This window comes from Vanellus vanellus (genome assembly GCF_965231255.1).
Source record: "Vanellus vanellus genome assembly, chromosome: Z".
Taxonomy (NCBI): Eukaryota; Metazoa; Chordata; class Aves; order Charadriiformes; family Charadriidae; genus Vanellus; species Vanellus vanellus.
The window spans coordinates 61,089,445-61,109,735 of record NC_138908.1 but is presented as its reverse complement, the minus strand read 5'-3'; the positions used below and the strand labels follow the sequence as shown (position 1 = coordinate 61,109,735).

General features: G+C 36.6%; 1 protein-coding gene across 1 annotated transcript in view; it reads left to right on the top strand.

The window, feature by feature from the left end:
• Nucleotides 1-20,291, top strand: part of ANKRD31 (ankyrin repeat domain 31) — a gene marked incomplete at its 5' end in the record, with an annotated part of 63,096 nt that overhangs the window by 28,375 nt on the left and 14,430 nt on the right. Inside the window, 10 exons of the mRNA XM_082497996.1 lie at nt 584-1,130; nt 1,695-1,940; nt 7,061-7,255; nt 8,117-8,259; nt 10,254-10,417; nt 10,892-10,970; nt 11,743-11,824; nt 13,995-14,091; nt 16,653-17,709; nt 19,833-19,973. Coding sequence (XP_082354122.1) covers nt 584-1,130; nt 1,695-1,940; nt 7,061-7,255; nt 8,117-8,259; nt 10,254-10,417; nt 10,892-10,970; nt 11,743-11,824; nt 13,995-14,091; nt 16,653-17,709; nt 19,833-19,973 — 2,751 coding nt within the window. The remainder of the gene's footprint in view (nt 1-583; nt 1,131-1,694; nt 1,941-7,060; nt 7,256-8,116; nt 8,260-10,253; nt 10,418-10,891; nt 10,971-11,742; nt 11,825-13,994; nt 14,092-16,652; nt 17,710-19,832; nt 19,974-20,291) is intronic.

Below are 20,291 nucleotides of genomic sequence, written 5' to 3'. Positions count from 1 at the left end.
CGTATTTCCCTGATGCTGGGCCTAATAAAATGGGCCACACTGTTGCTGTTTCTAATCATAATTGTTGCATCCCAGTTAATGTTGTAGGAAGACTGAGCCAAGTCAGAATTGCAACAGGAACATTAATTCAACAGTGGTAACAGTGAAAATCTGTTTACAGGAGAAAAGGGCAGAACCAGTGGAAGCTCAGCAACTTGTGTTGTAACAGGGGAGGAGATCACCAGTTTGCATTGCCCTACATCAGTGGTTTCTGGGAAAATAGTGTCTGCACAGCATTCTCAGACTACTGATTTAACAGGACTTGATTCTTGGTCAATACTTACTTTTTTTGACTTCTTCTCACAATGTATTTGTTTTAAAGTTATAGCAAGAAGTCAAGAGTTATGACATTGATCAACATAGTCTCTAGAAGAATAACAGTAGTAGTTTGAGTGACAGGAATCTAAATACTGATACGAGGATACTTTCAGAGCAAATTATTTCTTTGCAAAACTTGACAAATCGAGTTAAATCTGATGTTGATGGAAACAAAATTAATGGATCAGATCTAAGTTTAAAACTCTCTTTGCCTTTGTTTGAACAGATTTCCTTACAGACAGATGAGTCAGAACCAGTGTGTGCAAATCTTACGAATTCAGGCATCACAGACATACTGCAACAGACTATTGTAAGTGAGGTGCAAAACATTTGTACAAATATATCTGAAGATGGAACCAGCTGCACTGAACAGACACGTCAAGCAAATGCAGAAACACTGTTAGCACATGAACTTTTAGCAGCTACTAATGAAGAAAGTGTTTCTGGAAGTCCTTATAATTCTATTGGAGGTATACTAAACACCATTGAACAAAAGCCTCCACAGCTGGAAAAAGGAGGGAGGATCCTGCTTAATGCAGAAGAAAGTGTTGAAGGAAGTCACATTGAAACTGAAAATGCTAGTAGCTTAGAGATCGAGCCTGTAGCTTTACAACCCCATGAGAAGGGCACACTTCAAATTGGAGGAAAGAGAGAGGATCTTCAGGACACCAACTCAAAAACAGATTTGAATTTTGGTATTAATGTAGTCAGCAAGTCTCCTCATTCATTTCAGATTGTGGAAAATGTGGAGAAAGAAACCTCCCAGAAAACAGGTGCCATGTTTTGTTTGAAAATAATTATTTTGTGAGTTTTTTGTAAGCATTCTCTGTATTTTATTAAAAAAACCCACAGCTGTTGGTCTCTAGAGAATGTATTTTGACACAAATAAATAGCAGACACATGGAATGTGTTGTGGTAGAGACCACTATGCAAGATTAACTAGTTAGTAATTTTTACTTTGTGGTTTTTGGGGCTGTTTTATATCCAAGTCTCTGTTGTATTTACCAACCTGTGACCACAATGGTCATTACAATAATTAGAATGAAATTCCTAAGTACCTTATTTTTTTTAATACCTAAGAATCAGTAAAGGTCATATTGTCTCAAAAGAATCTTTGAATTGTTTTGGATTCAGTTTCAGTACATTAACATATGGTCAATAGTGGATAAAGGATTTATTATGTTAAAGTCTCTTCAAAAGTTGTGTGAGTTACTGCAGGCATTTTTTAACCTAGACTAGGTGGTCATTTTGAGATTCATTTTAATACCAGTTCTAATTTCTGAAATTACTGAATATTATGTCATAGATGCTCTTAAATTCTTTTATTAAACCAACAGATGAAGGAGTATTTGCTGGACTAAGCGGGACAGAAGGCACTGAAAAAAATGGAGAAGGAAATGCAAAGACCAATGTGCTTTCACAGTTTACTGAGACAGAGGGAGTCCAGACTAAAAGAGTAAGATTATACCCTCAGAAGACAAGCCAAAAGACAGCCTCATGTTCCAGTAGCAGGAAAACCAACCTTTCATCTAATCAATCACAATTCAGTCAAGCATCAGAACAGCAAATGTCTAAGAAATCAGGTGAAAAGTTAATAATATTTTATAAAAACAGCAGGTTTTTTCCAGACATACATGAAGAAGGCTTTTTGTAATACACGAGGGAAAGTTTAGAAAAATACATACAACGTGTTGAGCAAATACTCTAGTGAGTCCTAAATACTTGAACTATTTCCAGAACTTCTGTACTCTGTTTACAGAATGCACATACTTACTATATTTTGTTTATATTACATTCATCAGTCTTTCAGCATTGTGGTTGAGGGGATGCAGGATCATAACTGAGAGCTTAAAATATTATATTGATCCTTAGTTATCTATGTTACATAAATAATAGTTTAAAATGACACTGATGTGGTCCTCAGTTAACTATTTTACGTATCAGAGACCAAAGAAGAAAACCTGGCTCTCCGTATACTTGGCACACATATATCCACTTATAGACTGTATCCTCACCAGGTACAGCTCAGCATAGGTTCTGATTGTACTGTTACATTTGGTTTTAGCTGTAGTGTAGAAACAAACCTACTTACGTGAGAATGAAGGTTTAGTGTCCTCCAGTAGTTATATTCTCTTCTGCCTGCACATACAGCTTTCTGTTTAGCAGTTTCATCCCATGTCTAGGACTTGCATTTATCTTGTAGCCTTACCATCACAACAGAGCCCTGCTCTAACTGATTGCTCATTGTAACCCCTCAAGTATTTTTTACTTAGTGCTTTTTTGATAAAGCTGCCAGTCATTTTGTGTACTTTGGTTCTTTTTGGAACCAGAGAGAACCATAGCACTCAAGACCTACTAAAACCAAAATGTGTAGTTCAAACAGGATCCCTCCTCTCTTAAAACTTTTAAATGTAATATATCTGGACTGCTGATTCAAAAATTTTTATCCTCATATCATTTGGCATTCTCCTTAACTTGTGTTGAAATGAAAAAACCTGTGTCATTAGATGATAGGGATTTCTTGTGTAGCTTTGCCTCGATATGGAATGGAGTATTTCTCTTTTCTGTTTATCTTAGACAATTCTGTCATTTCTCTGTAGTAATCAAGAGTTTGGGAGTTATTTTTTCCAGTTTTGATATATTTTGAAATACTGCTTTTTAGGACCTTACCTGTCCGTGACTATCTCTTTGTATTCTTTTGTTTTCCACAGCAGTTTTCTACAATTCCTTATTTATATTTGCTACCATTCACTTCTGATTTTTTCATTTCTTATTTACTGTTGCTCTCTAATTCCTTTCCTAAGACAGGTCAGTTTTTGACTCGGTGCAGCTTTTCATCTTGAGTGTGGGGTATGTTGTGAAATGCTTCCTAGCTATTATTCATATTTTTCTGCTGACATTTTTTCTTCAAACTGTTTTTTATTTATAATTGTTTCCAGCTCTATGAAACTTTCCCTTTCAAATAACTACTGTGTCGACGTAAATGTATGCTTTGTATACACATACATAGGAAAAGGTGTTTTTTTTATACGTATAGGTTTATAGAAATATGTGTGAATGCATGTGTATTTGTGAGTGGATATAACATTTGATTTATGTTTTCTAAGTGTGTGTGGCAAAAAAATTTAGTTTGTCCTTGGACTACAGTTATGTGCTGCTGGGGTCTATAGGTCAAACTTTTGTTGCCTTTGAGTGGGGTGTAAATGAATGCTAGCATTAAGTAGTTTGTATTTTGAAAATCAATGGGATTCATGCTCTACATCCATGAAATGCTTTTAAAAACAGTGTGCATAACAGCGTGTATACTTAAAATAGTATGTATAATAAATATACACACCCACCCATACACACAAACACACACACACACACACTTGACAAATACATCTACGCACATACTGTCAACATTCTCGTTTGTTTACTTCTTTTTGTTATTTGCTTAGTACCGTCCTTCTCTTTGGAGACTTTGTCTGGATGCTTATTAGTCTTACAAGTTGATTTAAGGACTGATCAGCCAATCTCTGAATGTCCTGTAACACATGACAGGAAACATCCAGAAAACTATGTGAAGTTCCTGCTGATCCTTTTCTCATTGATAGTCACAGTCTTCTTGTCCTGTTCTACCTTCAGCTATTTCCTTTTCCTGTCTCAAGTAGTTGCTAGTTTTCAACCCATACTAAGTTCCTGCTCTCTTGAGTTTCTGGACTGCAAGCTCTCATTTTCTTTTGGAAGGTGCAGGGAGGAGGAAAGCATAGGTGCTTCTTGTTACTTACTGCTCTCCAGTACTTGGCAGCATCAGTACTTAACTTTCCTATCTCCAAATTGGTTCCTCTTGTTGTAGGAATGCCTTTATAGTTCATTCTGGAGAAAAATCCATGGCGTATCTGGTACATGTCATCATCCACTGCTAATCTTTGAAAGAATAAACAATGAACATAGAAATTGTTCCTTTCCCTACAGTTGTTCTTTTTGGTAGCTGCTGTATTCCTGCTCAATTGTTACAATAAGGTCTATGTGCATTAATACATTTTTGAATTTTTTTCCTTTACATTTTTTGCCTTCCATATACACAATTATGATTAAAAAAAACCCCCAACTTTATTCCAAACATGTGTCTTACATTTTGGTCCCCTCTGCAATAGCATTTCACAGATTATTTTTTCCCCCAAGAGAGATTCCTCAGGTAATGTTTTATTCAGCTAAAATTTAATTATTTCCTTCATCTCAGGAGAATGTTTCTGCTTGAGAGGTGGTGCGAGAAAGTATAGCCCTTCATACAGTTGAAGGCATTAATAGCATTAGAGACTGGGACAATGGCATTCAGATTGCAGCAGAAAAAAGTGGAAGATGGGATAATGTTTTCTGATTTGTGAGGTTTTCAGATTTTTTTGCTGTCTCATGCCTCTTCTTCATTAACTGGCTTTTGCATCTCATCTGATTGTTTCTGTGTCCCAGTGGTTTTTCTTATATTATTCTATTCTTGAATAAAAATACTTTCTTCCTAAATGACCGAGTGTCAGTTTCTTCTACAGTCAGTCACTTAACTAGAGTCTCAACATTCCTGTTCTGCTTATACAGAGGGAAGGTACCAACGGATTGCTTCTTTTCTTAAAGTTCAATCTGTGGAAATAATTACACATAGACCAATGTTGAAGTATTCAAATGTCTTTTTGAAGGAGGATATCCTTGACGTTGTTGAGATGTGGCAGCCTGATCTATTCTGATTGCTGGTTACTGTAATCTCTCCATCTTATCTTTGTACATGTGCTGACTGGGTTTTGTAATTGCCAAGTTCCTGATCTTTCCTGCTCGTGACCCAACTGGCAATGCATTCCACAGAGAACCAGTGTTTTGTGATTCACGTACCAATGTCCCATTATGTTTTTGCAAATTTTTCCTAAGAACCATGAAGAAAACTGTTGTGCATGACAACTTAACTGGAAAACTTTGCAATTATTTCTGTTCACTTGCAGCCAATATTGCTAAGGGTCATTAGCTTAATGAGCTGTTATGCACCTTTTTTTTTCTCCCACGTCTCTAAAGAGTCCCTAGGATATTCTCCCATGAATCAAAGGGGAAGAAAAGGAAGAACCAGAAAGCGGATGATTGCTTTGGGAGTTCAGACCCAGAAGCTTTCAGACAAAACACAGTACATTATCTTACAGAAAAGGAGGTCTCCGGTTGGAGGAGTATTTCAATAATGTGACCCCTCTGTGTGCTCTAGAATCTCAGCTTTCATTTAAAAAAAGAAACTCTCTAGCTCTTCTGGTTGCCAATACGGTGTGGGCCAAGCACCCCTAGTGCAAAGAGGACTGTCTGAATGCTTTCTGACAGGTTAGAATAGCTTCCAGTGAGCTCCATGCTGCCATAGGCTGGCTGCAGCAGTACCTGTGCAAGCTAGTTTAAAATTAGTATGGATGCATCCTTACTATATGTCTGTCTTTTGTATAGTTGCAGTGCGTCTTTCATGTTCTTCCAAACAGTCTTGGATGACAAGCTCAGTAGCTTACCTTAAAGGAAACCTTGGCAAATCAGATTTTCCAGAAGGCAGGATGACCCTGAAGAAAGGCAGCTGTCAAATCGTGGAAGATGTTTGATAGCAATGGATACTGATAACTGAAAAAAATTGAGGAGACAGCTTGTCAGATGAGACGAGGAAATGGGATACAGCAAGAAATTGTTCGTAGGAATAATTAGAAAAAAAAAAACAAACATGGATAAGAGTTGCAGAATACTTATTTTAAACCTTACACTTTCCTTTTTTTTGGTTGAATTATAGATTTTGAAGAAATCTGAGAGAGAATAGAGTGAAATTTTTAGAAACTCTGATAGCACAGTATTATAGCAGGAACAGGAGTTTAAATAAAAGCTAACATGCATGGTAGAGCTGTTGAAGATTTATACACCCTGCATTTTCAGTAGCAGTTTGGCGGAAGGGGTTGTCCTTACACTATATGCAGAATCAGTACTTTTTTAATCTTTTTTTTTTATTATTTGTATCTCTTACAATTTGATATGTCTGTTACGTGAAGCCTTAGAATTAGGACCTGTCTGATGATCACATGATAAAATTTAAAGTGGATGTTGTTTGCTTTGTGGACCAATAAGATAAGGATTAAATCGTTTATTTACATTTATGGGTCCAATTAAAAGGCAGTTCAGGTATGTCACTTGACATTAATTGAGGATCTGTAATAAGTCTACAGGACTTTTTCACATCACAGCTATAAAAATGCCTTATGTAGAAACCTATCCCTTCCCTGATACAGAATTAGGAACAGAAAAGAGGTGATGGTCAAGTCTTCACTTTTATATGGTTTCTTAAATACCTTTATGTGTGTACTTTATATGTTTAGCAGGCGTGCCTCCTAACTTGAAAGCAGTCCATGGAGAAACATAACACGCTCCCTACTTCTGTACAGTATAAAATTTCAACCTTGTTACCTTTTTTGTTGATCCCTAGTCCGTTGTACCCTTGTTAGGTCATCTAGATTTGAACTGTAGATTCTTTTGCATAGGGTCTGTTTGTTATCTGAACTGTTACACAGTACCTTTAATTTTTTGATGTAGTCAATTGATGTTATTGAATAATTAAGGCAACAGGATTGCACACATTTACATGAATTCAAATGGGTTATGAAGCTTAATTCTTTGTTTATGATGAAACTTTTTTGTGGTTCCTAATGAACACCCGGTATGTGTTTAGAATGCTCCCTGTCTACCAGAAAAGAAGCTGTAATTTTACATGGTACCTGTAATACAAGAGCTAAGAGAAAGACAAAAACTAGGAGAAATGAAAAAGGGGAAACTCAGCTGCATATTGCTGCTAGGAGAGGAGATTTGTCTTTGGTGAAAAATCTAATATCATCTGGAATTTGTGTCAATGAACAGGACTATGCAGGTTTGAAAATTTCTCTCTTTTGGGCTTGTTTTATGATATAATTTTATACAATTTATGGTCTATATGGTTGAATATTATTTGTTTAATTTTAATATAATTATGGATTCTTGATTTATGATATAATTGTGAGGAGGAAAGGAAGTCATTCAATGAGTGCAAGCACAATCAGTGAATCCCTGGATTTTATGTCTCAGCATGAAGATAATGCAGCCTTTTTCTCAGCAGGGGCATTAAATGGGTCTTGCTCCTCTGCTGAAGAGAACATTTTCAGAGATATGTATGGAAAGGCAACTTGAAAGTTCATTGGGACAGCTAATGCTTATGCACATGAATACATACACATGTGAAGCACATTCACACAAATCTTATTTCCTTAGGAAATGAAGACAAAAATCAGATGACAAGATTATTTTTTCTTTTTTTCTACCTAAATGTATAACACATTTCTATTTTTATAGTCTCAGAATGGATGGTATTCTATTTGGGATGCCTGGCAGACTTGATATTATAAAATGCCACTGGGATTAGAAATCAGACTGTTAATGTTATTCTTCTGAGTTTTTAGAGTCTTTCTATTCTATTGTTTTGGGATTTTAATTACTTTTAGTAGTGTAGTAGAAAAGTAAACAATATTTTTCTGCTTAATATTGGATACATTTTTCTCTAAAGTAAACTGAATTACACAGGAAATAATTTACCTCGGCATTTCAAGATGATTTTCTGTATAAGATTTGTTTTAAAGAGAGTAGTCTGTTGCTTGTAGTACAGCAAATGCAGCAAAATGTATAATCACTAATTAGTGATCTGTGTGGATCTTTCCAAATGAGATGCATGCTGTGTGTATCATTTTGCTTTTATTAGGTTGGACAGCAATTCATGAAGCTTCCAATAGGGGATTTACTGAAGTGATCATAGAATTACTGAAAGCTGGTGCTAATGTTAACAGCAGAAATGTGGATGGTATTTTGCCAATACACGATGCTGTTGCTGGCAATTATTTAGAGGTACGTTTTTCTTTTACATTTGATTTCCTGAGCCTGATTTCTAGCAGAAGGTCAGCAAAGCAAAACCCTGGTTTAAATAAGGAAAGTCAAAGCCACTAATACAATTTTAGTGTAGATTTGCATTTAGGTAATAAACCAAAATTCTTTAAAGTGATCAAAATTAGGGAAATATTTTTCAATAGCAGTAGCTGAATCTGTACAATTAGTTGACCGTTTCAGTCCAGCAGACAAATCAGAAAAATTCAGAAGCTCCCCATGGTTCTCTACCACATATTGGACTTTTTAAAAATAATACTGAAATTGAGCATTCTCAATTTGATCATGTCGTCCAACCCCCCTGCCATGGGGAGAGACATCTTTCACTAGACCAGCTTGCCCAAAGCCCCATCCAACCTGACTTTAAACACTTCCAGGGATGGGGCATCCACAACTTCTCTGGGCAACCTGTTCTAGTGCCTCACCACCCTCGTTGTAAAAATTTTTTTTTTTTGTAAAGAAAAACACCCTAGGCCTGCTGTTTAAAAATCAACCATTTTCTTTTTGCATTAAATGGTCCCTTCAAACTCAAGACATTCCTTGGTTCTATAGAATAGACTAGACTATTTATGTTGGAAGGGACCTAAAATCATCATCTGATCCGAATGCCTCACCAATTCAGGGCTGACCAGAAGTTAAAGCATGTTGTTAAGGGTGTTGTCCAAATGCCTCCTAAACACTGAGAGGCTGGGGGCATCGACCACCTCTCCAGGAATCCTCTTACAGTGTTTGACCACCCTTTGGGTGAAGAAATGCTTCCTAACATCCAGTCTAAACCTCCTCTGGTGCAGCTTTGAACCATTCCCATGTGTTCTATCACTCCATCCCAGGGAGAAGAGATCAGCACCTCCCTCTGCACTTCCCCTCCTCAGGAAGCTGCAGAGAGCAATGAGGTCACCCCTCAGCCTCCTTTTCTCCAAACTAGACAAACCCAAAGTCCTCAGCCACTCCTCATAGGACATGCTTTCCAGACCTTCCACCAGCTTGTTGCCCTCCTCTGGACTCTTTCAAGGATCTTCCCATCCTTCTTAAGTTGTGGGGCCCAGAACTGCACACAAGTAAATAAAATGTTGTTTTGGCACAGTAGGTTCCAGGGAACTGAGCATAAAAAGGTGGTGCCAGATTGACTCAAACAAACCACTTTTATTCCTGTCAGAAGAGCTGATATTTCATTACATTTATCTTTTCTGTGAGCAAAGATAAAACGAGGGGGATAATTTCACAGGCCTGGTGCCAAACTATCAGTAGGGTTCTTGAAAACATGTAAGCTATTATTCAGTGTTGTGGGGGAAAACTGATGAAGAAACTGATGACGAAGAACTTCTAGAGAGTATTCTGATACTTTCTGATACTTGATAGCACTCTGAATGTAAGAAGAAATGCTAAAGGTGAGAAGTCATACGTATGAAAATTCTTTACCATCCAAGCTCTGACCTCATCAACACTTTCCTATGATCTGAATTTTAGGGGGTAGATGATTCCACTGACACTACTAGTCTCATTTCCACATTTTACAGTTAAGCAAGTGATTTGGAATTAGGAAAAAAATAATCAGTGCATGTAAACAAAAAACAAACCCACTATTAAATAATTAAAGGGGAAAAGTCCACTTCTTTTCTGCACTTTGGTCTTAATACAATTGACCAGTCCCTTTTAATTTATATATATAAAGTTTTGTAATTGCTCTCTATAAAAATACCATAAAGTTGGTAGGTTTAATGTCAAGTTGTGAATTATTTGTGTATTTCAGGAGAAAAATTAGAGCTGTATGATGCAAGTCTGTGTTTATAATAGCCAATTAAACTTGATTTTTAATTGGTATTGCAAGTGTAACAGGTTTTAGAGTATCTTATTTGTACTTTTATTGTTTGTGATTTATAATAGATATAATACATATAGTTGTTTTGTGAGTCTGCAACAAGAATAATCACAATACAAATAATAATAATATATAATAGGCAGCCAGGATTCTACTACAGCATGGAGCGAGTCCCTGTGAGAGGAGTGGTTCAGGGAAAAGTGCTTTGGATGAAGCTTATGATGATGAAATGAAAGAACTGTTGGAGTCTTATAGTCCTATGGACTCTGTACTTCCTGTTAAGACTATTGAAATTACAGGTAAGTTTGTTTCATAATATAAATCAAAGGATTACCCTGTAGTCTTAAGGAAAAACTGTGCATTAGAATGCTGCTGATTTGCAGAGCTGTATGTTGCCTGGCACTGGTATTTTTAACTCTATTAACCACTGAATTTTATTTATTTATTTATTTTCAGAAAATAGGATACATAAGTTTGGGTTTTTTTTTCCTGAGAGAATGAGGTATAAGGACATATTTGACTCTTTTTATTATCCATATGTCCCTTCACAGGAACCTTGTGTTTTTGAAAGTGGTAACTTTGAAGACTTATTTCCTTATGCTACCTAAATTTGATCTAATTTGCATATACAAGGTTATTTTTTTACGATGTAATCTACCACTGCATCTTTGTAACCTATATTAGCTAATCTAACCTGTTATGCTCCTGCAAATTCATTTTAAATTCTATTATTTTTTTTTTTTATTGCGGAGAGAGGGAATGTCTTTCTAGGTCAAGAAGATCAAAACGTCTTTGTTGCAACTACTGTAAAAATGATGATGCAGCTTTGGAGACACAACATGAGAAATACAGTATTGTAAGTATAGATAATAGAGTTTTGTTAAACTATTTCATAGTATAGTACTGCATAGTGTCATTTACTGACTGAATAACATAAAAATATCATTTAAATAATTAACCCTTTAGAATGTATGTAAAAAACAGCATCATGCAGAAGCTTACAGTATATAAGCTGTGGTTTACAGTATATGTGTATATATTGTCACTTTTCTCTGTTCGTGATTCCTATGTACTTATATTTATTGTGCAAACAGTAGTCAGTACTTACATACATTTCTTATTGCCTATACAAATAGAAAAAGGATCAGGAATCCTGAGGCTTTTTATCACATTTCCAAAATGGCTCTTTGAAAGAGTAATGGTTTTTCTTCATGATAGTGAAGGTATTTAGAAGTTGTTTAATCTTAATTTAAAACAGTCAGGAAGATTTTTGCACAAGTGTACGTTAGGAGAGCTCTTGCTGGTATCTGTAGGCTACCATTGTCTAGGTGATGCTATCATGGCGAAATTCACTGCCTAATCCCTGCAGTGTGCTCAGGGGTGGGAGTTTGATCGTGGACTAGTTTGAAAACTAAGCAAAACCAGACTGTGACAGCCCCTTGCAGAGCATACCTTTGGCACTATGTATTTCTATCCTACCAGTGCCCCCATTGCCTTTACACAGTAATTCCCTGCCTGGAATGACTCGAGTCCACCAATACCTATCCTGCAGACCATGCATTATGGCTTGTGTTTCATATGGTGCTCTTGGCTCTGCTTCTAGCTATCATTTCTGTGTTTGTTAACAGGGGTCTGTTGCTGCTATACAAGATGCAGAAGAGAAGCAAAAAGAACTGTTGCTACTTGAACTGAGAACTTCCAAAGATGCAGGTAGATGTAAATTCAAGTTGTTTCACTTTTTGGGGGTGGTGGTGGTGGTGTAAATATCTTTGGTAATATAATTGTTTTTGAAATAGTATTGCATGTAATATATTTTAATATCTCCTTTGGAAAATGGAGTTTCAGAGAATAAGATTTTAATAACAGCTCCCAGGTAAGTGCACTTCCTGAAGTACTTCCAGTTTACATAGGAATGAATATGATGACAAAAAAGGGAAGCATCCTGCTTGGAGGCAAGTGTTGCAAGTCAACCTAATCAGATAAAAAGGGATCATTAGGTAAGAATACACACTGTTGGCAACATTATTCAGTTACAAGTACATGAGCCCTTCCATGATCAAGAACAGCTACGTCTGTATGTAAAGTAACAGAAGCAGCTTTTGCATTCTAGTGCGGCTGGACTTTCAGGAGCCTAAAATAATTCATGAGGGAAAAAAGAGAAATCTTTAAGGCAGACACTGTGGATGATGGGCAGTTTCAGAAATGCTGCTGCCTAGAGGTGTAATTTGTCTTAGGCTATCAAATCTCAGTTCAGATTAATCTCAAGAGCCTACTGAGTGACACTGACTTCCTAGGAGATCACGATGCTGGTGCTTTGTAGCAGTTTGAATCTATTGTGTCTGTGCCATGACTGTTCAAGTGGCAAAGCTTGTTGCAGGAAGGCCTTTGACCAAAGCGTTTCTCCTCAGCTGCCCTTGACATCTAGGCAGGGCTGTTTACTTTGGAGCAGCTCATGCCCATGAAACACTTTTACTTCCTGACAGAAAGGGTGGTTTTACATTTATTTTCCTGAATGTAGGGTGGAGCTTTCAAATTATATTTAAAGCTGTCAGTTTATCCCTTTAAAAATAAATGTGAAATATGGAATTATGCAGGTTCATAGCTTCCAACTCAAATTTATGGCATATGAACTGTTAATTAAAATCTATATGTTTTCTTGAAAAATATTTGACAAACAGGTAGATGATACAACAGGCAGAAGCCTATAGGCAGAGATCGGTGCAATTTCATAAATGAGCAAAATAAAACTATCAGACTTTCCCTGTTTAGGGGTATGAGAGAAAATAATATGGTGATCTTTTACCACTACTGACAAAAGCATTAATAATCTAGCACCTCTTAAACTAAATCATAGTTATTACTTGTGAAGAGGCACAAGACTGAACAAGAATGCAGAAGTACATTGACAAACTTATAATGCAGAACAAAATCCTCAAGGTATTTGCATGCAATACAACCTATTGTGAATAATAGATACAAATTCCCCATTAAGCTGACTTAATAAGAGCAGTATTTCTGTATTTTTCTGGTTTAATAAGAAAGTAAATACTGGTAGATACTATGAAACAGGTTTGGGGAAACATTTTATAAATGCCATTTTTAATCCTGTAGTTTCCAATTATTCATGATTATGGAAAGCTCATACTTTCTGTTTTGGAATTTGTCCTGGAATTAGATTACATGTTTAGCATATTATCCCAGTGGTATCCGCTGGTCATGACTTCTGAGCTCTCCCTTATATTATATTGCTAAGAGATACGGCAGATAAAGAAGAATTTATAATTGCTTTTTTTATTTTAGAAAAATCTAGCTAACAAAAATGGACAACTTCAATTTTATTTTATAATATGGATTCAAAACTATGTAAAACTATGATACATATGTTTTTACCATTATATGTAACTTGGAACAGCCTAAACTCATTAAACTGTTTTATAATACTTCAGACATAAGGGTTTTAGCCACCCTCTTAAGGTGGTGTAACTTCTGCAGGTAGCCTCACATATAATTGTCGTGTTGTGTAGCTCCTTGCAACACAAAGAACTTCAAAAGTTTCAGTGCTTATCGTCTACAGGACAGTTCTTTTATCTATCCTGTTCTCTTTGTAATCTTCCAGACAAGACACTTGCACTTAAAAATTTTCCAGTACTTGGGCTATTTCCTTTTGAGTTAAACTTGTATTTAATTCTTTCTATGAAGGATTTTGTTAAAAGTCCTATACTTGTAAAGAGCTGTCAGTATGCATGACAGTATAAGGCACTGCTGTAACAATGTTTTCATACTTTGGATGTGTATTTGCTACATTTAAAATGTTATTACTATAATTATTTTCTACTGCTTATTGCCATCATTATTTTGATTATATCAAAATATTGGACAGATGTGTATATCCGAAGGCTGTCGCAGATGCAAAATACTTTGAATGAAATGATTGCAAAACAGAAAACAGAAAGGGATACCCTTGCTAAAAAATACAGGTAAGTAGAACACAAGGATTGTATTTACAGGAGGCTACTCTTTATAGCATTAGTGATAGAGGTTGTTAGAAGGTTAGCATATAGTAGTGTGAAAGTAAAACTTGTGGTTTTCATTCAGATTTTGCGAAAGTGTGATCCATATTACCTTCACTTACCTGCAGTAAGAGTTTCAATCAAGGAAGAACTTTAGGGTTTAGCTAACACATACTAATCAGTTACTGTGCACACAGCGAGCATTGAAGTTAGGTAGTGGACATACAAAAGGTGTGGAAAAATACCTAAGCAGATATTAGGAAATGGAGGTACCAAGTCATTAGATTACTATTGCAGCATCATGGAGGAAAGCAGTAGTAATTCAGACACTACTTTTAGTGTCCCTGCCTCCAGTTTTGTTTCTTCAGCAGCCCTAGATTGGGAGTGTTCAACCACAGCCCATGAGAGCCATTAAGAGCAATGGCTTGAAACATGCTTGCAGACATTTATCTTTTGTGAGGACACCTCTAACGTGAGCTGGAAGTGAGCATGGACTATGTAAATTGTCAGCTTCCTGCTGCTAGCTCTCACAAGGCCTCTTTTTACTTCCTTCTAAGAGGGACTACCTGACTGCTGATCATGTGGTGAGTCCTCAGGTAACAATGCAGCATCATGTTCAATGGATGCTTCTAGGCCATCTGTTGAGGGTGTCTACATATTGTTTCTGCAAGTAGTACTCGTTTTATGGTCATGTAAAAGCAATGGTGTGCAGCTTTCGGGTACTTCCATGGCAAAACACATAGGCTGGTTGAGCAAAAAGACTGAAACATTTCTGTTGCAGACCATTTTGCCAGCTATAAACTGTAAGATACATAGATTACTCAGATAATGAAAAAAAAAAAAAGAGGGCATCATGTGAGAAGTGAAGGTTCCAGATCCTTGTGAATGAACTAGTGACTGAATGAAGAAAGAAGAACAGTAAAATTCATATCTACACAAACTTATTTGCCTTCTAATATTGAGAGTGAAACTGTGTTCCAGGCCGAAGTGATAAATATTTCTGGGTATTGCAGATACCCTGCAGCTAATGCAACAGCTATCCATCAACAATGATGAGCTACATGCCAAATTACATTACATTTCCTTTTTATTATTTATATCATGAACATTTTATTTTTAACTAATTAGCATAAAAGCTTTTGTGAAATGGTACATAAATGTACAGAAAATCAGGAGGCATCATCCCATTTTGCATCTTTCTGATGTTCATTTAGTTGGCCCAGGGAGAGATACTACTAACACTTTTCCGTTTTTGTCTGCTCCTTTGAAGATATTAAGACATATCTCTCACCTAAGAAAAATGAGCAAAAAAAAAGCATTGTATTTGTTAGTGGCTGTAAGTTACTTTGCCTTTGTCATTTCAGTCACACTATCTGTGCTGCTTCAGTTGCAGCTTCTTCTGTACCTGTATAGCAACACAGCAACAAAACTTCCCTGAAGAAACACTGCCAGAAAAGTGTGTTGGGACCTCACTGGCCTGTGTAGGAGTCCATAGTTGTCAAGGCTTACTCACATCAGTGATTGACTATATGCTGATATGTTGATTATATCATGGGCTCTAAATGCATGTGATAGCAAGCAGTGTCACAGTGCAGACAGCAGTACTGTCACAGTGTGGTTTGGCTGTCCTTATTCTGCACCAACTAGTCTTGCTGTACCTCTGTCCTGATCCCCTCAACAGTCTCCCTCTTCCAAGAATGGGATGGTTACTTACATGGCACCTCTGCTGTGGGTGGAGTTAAAAGTAAACCGTCCTGCTATTCCTTTTCCCACACCTTGTGGTACTCCCCTGTGTTGCCAGCGTGGTGCCAGAGTGGTAGTGCAATCACTTGTCCTGTGAGGGGGAATTAGGAGAAAAGAGTATTATGCTGGGCACTTGTGCCAAAGGAATTGGGGAAAATAAGGAAGGAGGTAATGTCCCCCAGGGAAGGAGTCTCACAGGGAGAGCAGGTCAGCTAGGGACTAGCGTCTGATGAAGGGAGAGACATTCCCAAACTAACATACAACATCCTAAACTGCTCTATCCTCTTTTCTTAATGATGATGTGGTATTATTACAGTTGTGGCTTCACAAAATGTTTTGTTGTGTACTCTTTAAAAAAATTCTGATAGTATCCTTTGGTAGCTCATCCTGAGTTCATTTTAAAAGACTCCAAATTAGAGCCACAAAGGCATTGAATTCAGTGAACTATTGTGATTTGTGGGGATAAAAGAGCAGCCAGTGGTAATACAGACCCAGTTTTGATGCTATGAATAAAGGGTGGTGTAGGGGGACAAGGATATTACTAGAGTTTTGATGCTTTGCATCCTACTTCTAGATTGCATTCTGCAGTTTGTTGTACATAAGTCTGGGATTTGAACTATAAACTTTATATACGATAAAAAGATTGTTCAAATTTTCATTGTTGGCGGAGTCCTTGAAACATATTCCTGTTCTTAGTGGGTTATGTCTATTGAAGTGTTTTTATTTTGTGTTTACAGTAACTCTGGTGTCCTTATTATTACTTTTTATTATTATTATTTCTGTAGAGCTTCAGTGGATTCTTTTAAAAAAGGAGCACTGAGGAAACAATTAGTTAACCTTGCTTCTAGGCAAAAGCGTCTGTTGACTGTTGCCCAAACCCAGGAAGAACTAGTCCAGAAAATACAAAATTACAGAAGAACAAAGCAAGTGTTCACTGCATCATGTTCAGAGAAGCAAATCTCAAACTTAGTTATTTCCTGTGGAAATGACAAAAGACAAAGTTTAACTGCTGATGAAATCACGTGTTCTGATGTAGTTACATTTAGTATGGGGCTTGATGCCAGCACGTCTAATGGAAACAGAGTAGAAGCACATCTCTCTTTAGAAAATAGATTTTCAGCTCAGGAATGCAGCCAACATCCACACATCTGCTTGGATGAGACAGTAGCAAATAAAGAGGCAATTAGAAGAAAAGAGGCTTCTGAGCATGCTTTGGCATCCAAAACCAGGTTAAGAGAATATCCCTTCGACAACACATCAAAGCTGACAAATGCTGTAGAAGTGGTCACATTGCCTTCAGAACGTACTGTTTCCATTGCTAAAACAAAGTGCTCACAGCAAAAAGACATTGATTGTGTAGCAATTGCAGAACAAGGAATCAAGTCTTTAAATCCCACTTCAGTGACCAATGCATTAAATATTGTAGAACCCCGAAGCACTGTTGTCAATAACAATGTCTGTCAGCCAGGCAGTGACTGCCAGCAGGTTCTTACAGATGAGGATCTGCACAGACGTGTAGATAAGAAAGCAGCTTTCCAGCAGCAGCAGCAGCAAGTAATTTTGTCTACATCTACAAAGAACTTCCCTAATACTCTGGAGCAAATGATGTTTTGGAGTAGTGAGAACTCATTTAATGCCAACTCGGTGCTTACAAATCTTACTTCAGATACAGATTATCCAGAAAAACTCTGTGAAAAATCTTCCCAGAGCTATAGTAATCAGGAATGTGGACAAAAACAAGCAAGGTATGGAAGAAAAAACAGGAAAAAGCTTCAACTGATAGATCTACTTGAATTGGGAAGGATTAAGCCAGGAGAAAATGTTTTAGAATTCAAACTACAGGTAATGGTCGAGACATAATAATGTTAATATTAGCCTATAATCAAAAAACCCCAGTACTAAAATGGGGGAACAGCAGTTTTCATGGTTTAATCTGCATTTTCAGCACTTAGTATTGAAAATTTTTATTCATTGGTTGCAGATAATATTTTATAAGTTTTAAAGGAAAATTTCAGCCCTTAATTTTAACACCCAGAATATTGCATATGTAATATTTTTGTTTAACTTTGCATTATCCATTTGTTAACATTTCCTATTGCTAGAACCACAGTGGAATCGGTTAATCTACTTTATATAGTACCTGATTTTCATATTGGAAGGAGCAGGAACATTAAGGTTTTGATGACTTAATGTGATTCTTGGAAGCAACTATCAAGTCCCTTAAATAAAGAAATGTGGCATCAAGGATTTCATAGTGCTGTGATAAACATGAATATATGCAAAATTACTTGCTTACATGCCAGCTGGTTCTATAGTTTACAGTCTAGTGAGAACCATATTTGGGAAAAAAAAAAAAAAGGAAAGAAAAAGAAACCTCTTTTTTTTTAATACAAAAGCATGTCCATGTGTCTCCAAATACAGAGCAGATTTGCAAGGCAGCTGCTAGGGGACTGGCTTGGTATTGAGCAAATGACGGAATTATTGACTGAATTCCCAGCTGCGAGCTAGTTAATTTCCAGGGCAACATACTGATTAAAACATGAAAGGTTCTTTTCAGCCAACTCACCAGGTGTAGTTAATGTAGAAAAGACTCCTTTTTCTGAACATATAATCTGCTTGAGAATGCTTTTCTGCTGAGAGCAGTGGTTTTGTGTGGTCTTGTGTTTTGTAACATAAGGCAGCGTGAGTAAGTCACAAGCCTCTACTTTGGGCCATGTCATAGCCCATAGCATATACATGCTCCTTTTCTTTAGAGGACATGTAATATTCCTCTGAACCTTAGGATGACTAAATGGAAGGATGAAGGATTCGGTATGCTTACTGTTGTTTGTCAAGGCTGTTATCTGTGATACCGGCTTGATGCATGTGGATCTTAAGAAATTATAACCCTGTATTGGAATGTTGATGTTTGGAGTGTAGACAAGTCAGTGATTTTTACTAGAATGAAAATTACACTTATTTATGTCTTGGAAGACAGTGTTATAGATAATGAAGCTTAGAAGCTGGTGCATTGCAAAGAGGAGATGATCAGTAAAGTTTCCTTCTTTATCGTGATAGAGATGTATTTCTTACTTAAGGTTAGCTTTGGGCAGGCAGAATACAATTTTTAAACACTGTAGACCTAAGCTATGAAACTGTGAACTGGATTGAGTGTTCATCAAAATATTTGTGTTTAACATCTTAATTTAGATTCTTATAGACACCCTAAGCCAGTGGATATGTTAGGATGTGGTTCAAAATTTGTTGGTGGATCGTTTTCTTATTCTGTTTAACTTCATGTGTGCTAAGCAACCTTACGAAGTTCTAACATAGTTTATCAACGGCTAATTTTTGCATTACTGAACTATAAACAACTGTAAGACGTGCCTCTGGAGATGCATATATGTTTGCAGAACTGGACTGTATTAGCAGTATCAAAGAGGCAGTAAAAGTAAGTACTTAATTTTGCATAAGATAAGGCTGTCAGCTTCCTCCTAAAATGTGTAAGTGATGTCCCTTGACACAAATGAATTTCTATGCAGGTATGTTTCATCTTTGAATCATTGCTGGAATTTCACTGTGACATGCATTTGTTCCACATGCGCAAGGCAAATTGCATTTGAGTAACAGTTTCCTGTTGCACAGACTCACCTCCTGTGAGATCCTGAGTTCACTGTTGCAAATTAATTTATTCACAGCCATGTTATATCAAAGAGGAACTAAGATGCAAATACAGCTCTGATAAATACATGTAGGGAGATTTGTCCTCTGACAGTGGTGTCTGTGTGGCCAAAACGTTTTATTTTGGTGGAATAAATCCTCTTATTTTACATATCACAGTTTATGATAGTGGCATTAAATTCATTAACTGTTTTCATGGGAAAACAGAATTCGCTGCAAATGTTTAGCTATATTGTTCTTTAGCATTTTAATTCAGATTTGTTAATTTATGAGTTGAAAATTATTTCTTAATTTTTATTTTTTAGGAATTTAGTCATAAAGCCACGCTTTTAAACAATGGCAAGATCAGAACCAGTAAAAGACAAATACTGGAGAATCCAGTTCAGTGGGTTAAAGACCTACTTGGAAGTGATATTTGTGTGACATGGAAGTATGTGTGGAATAAGGTAGGCCTGATTTTACTCCCCAGAATAGCAATAATAAATGGCAATAACAAGTTTCACTAATCTGGATCTCCTTACTGTTCTTAAAGCAAAAGAAGGTACCAGCCTGAATTTTAAAAAGTTGTCTTACTCTTAATGAATACACAGGAAAGAAAGAACTACATAGCTGTAGCTGTACAGTGACAAAATAGTTACGAGTGTTGAGAGAATGTGGAAAGCCCACTATATAAGCTGTCAGTGCATTGAAAGAGTCATTTTAAAGATGATTAAGAGATTGACAGAAAAAGCTGAAAAGTAGTTAGAATAAAAAGGAGCAAGCTT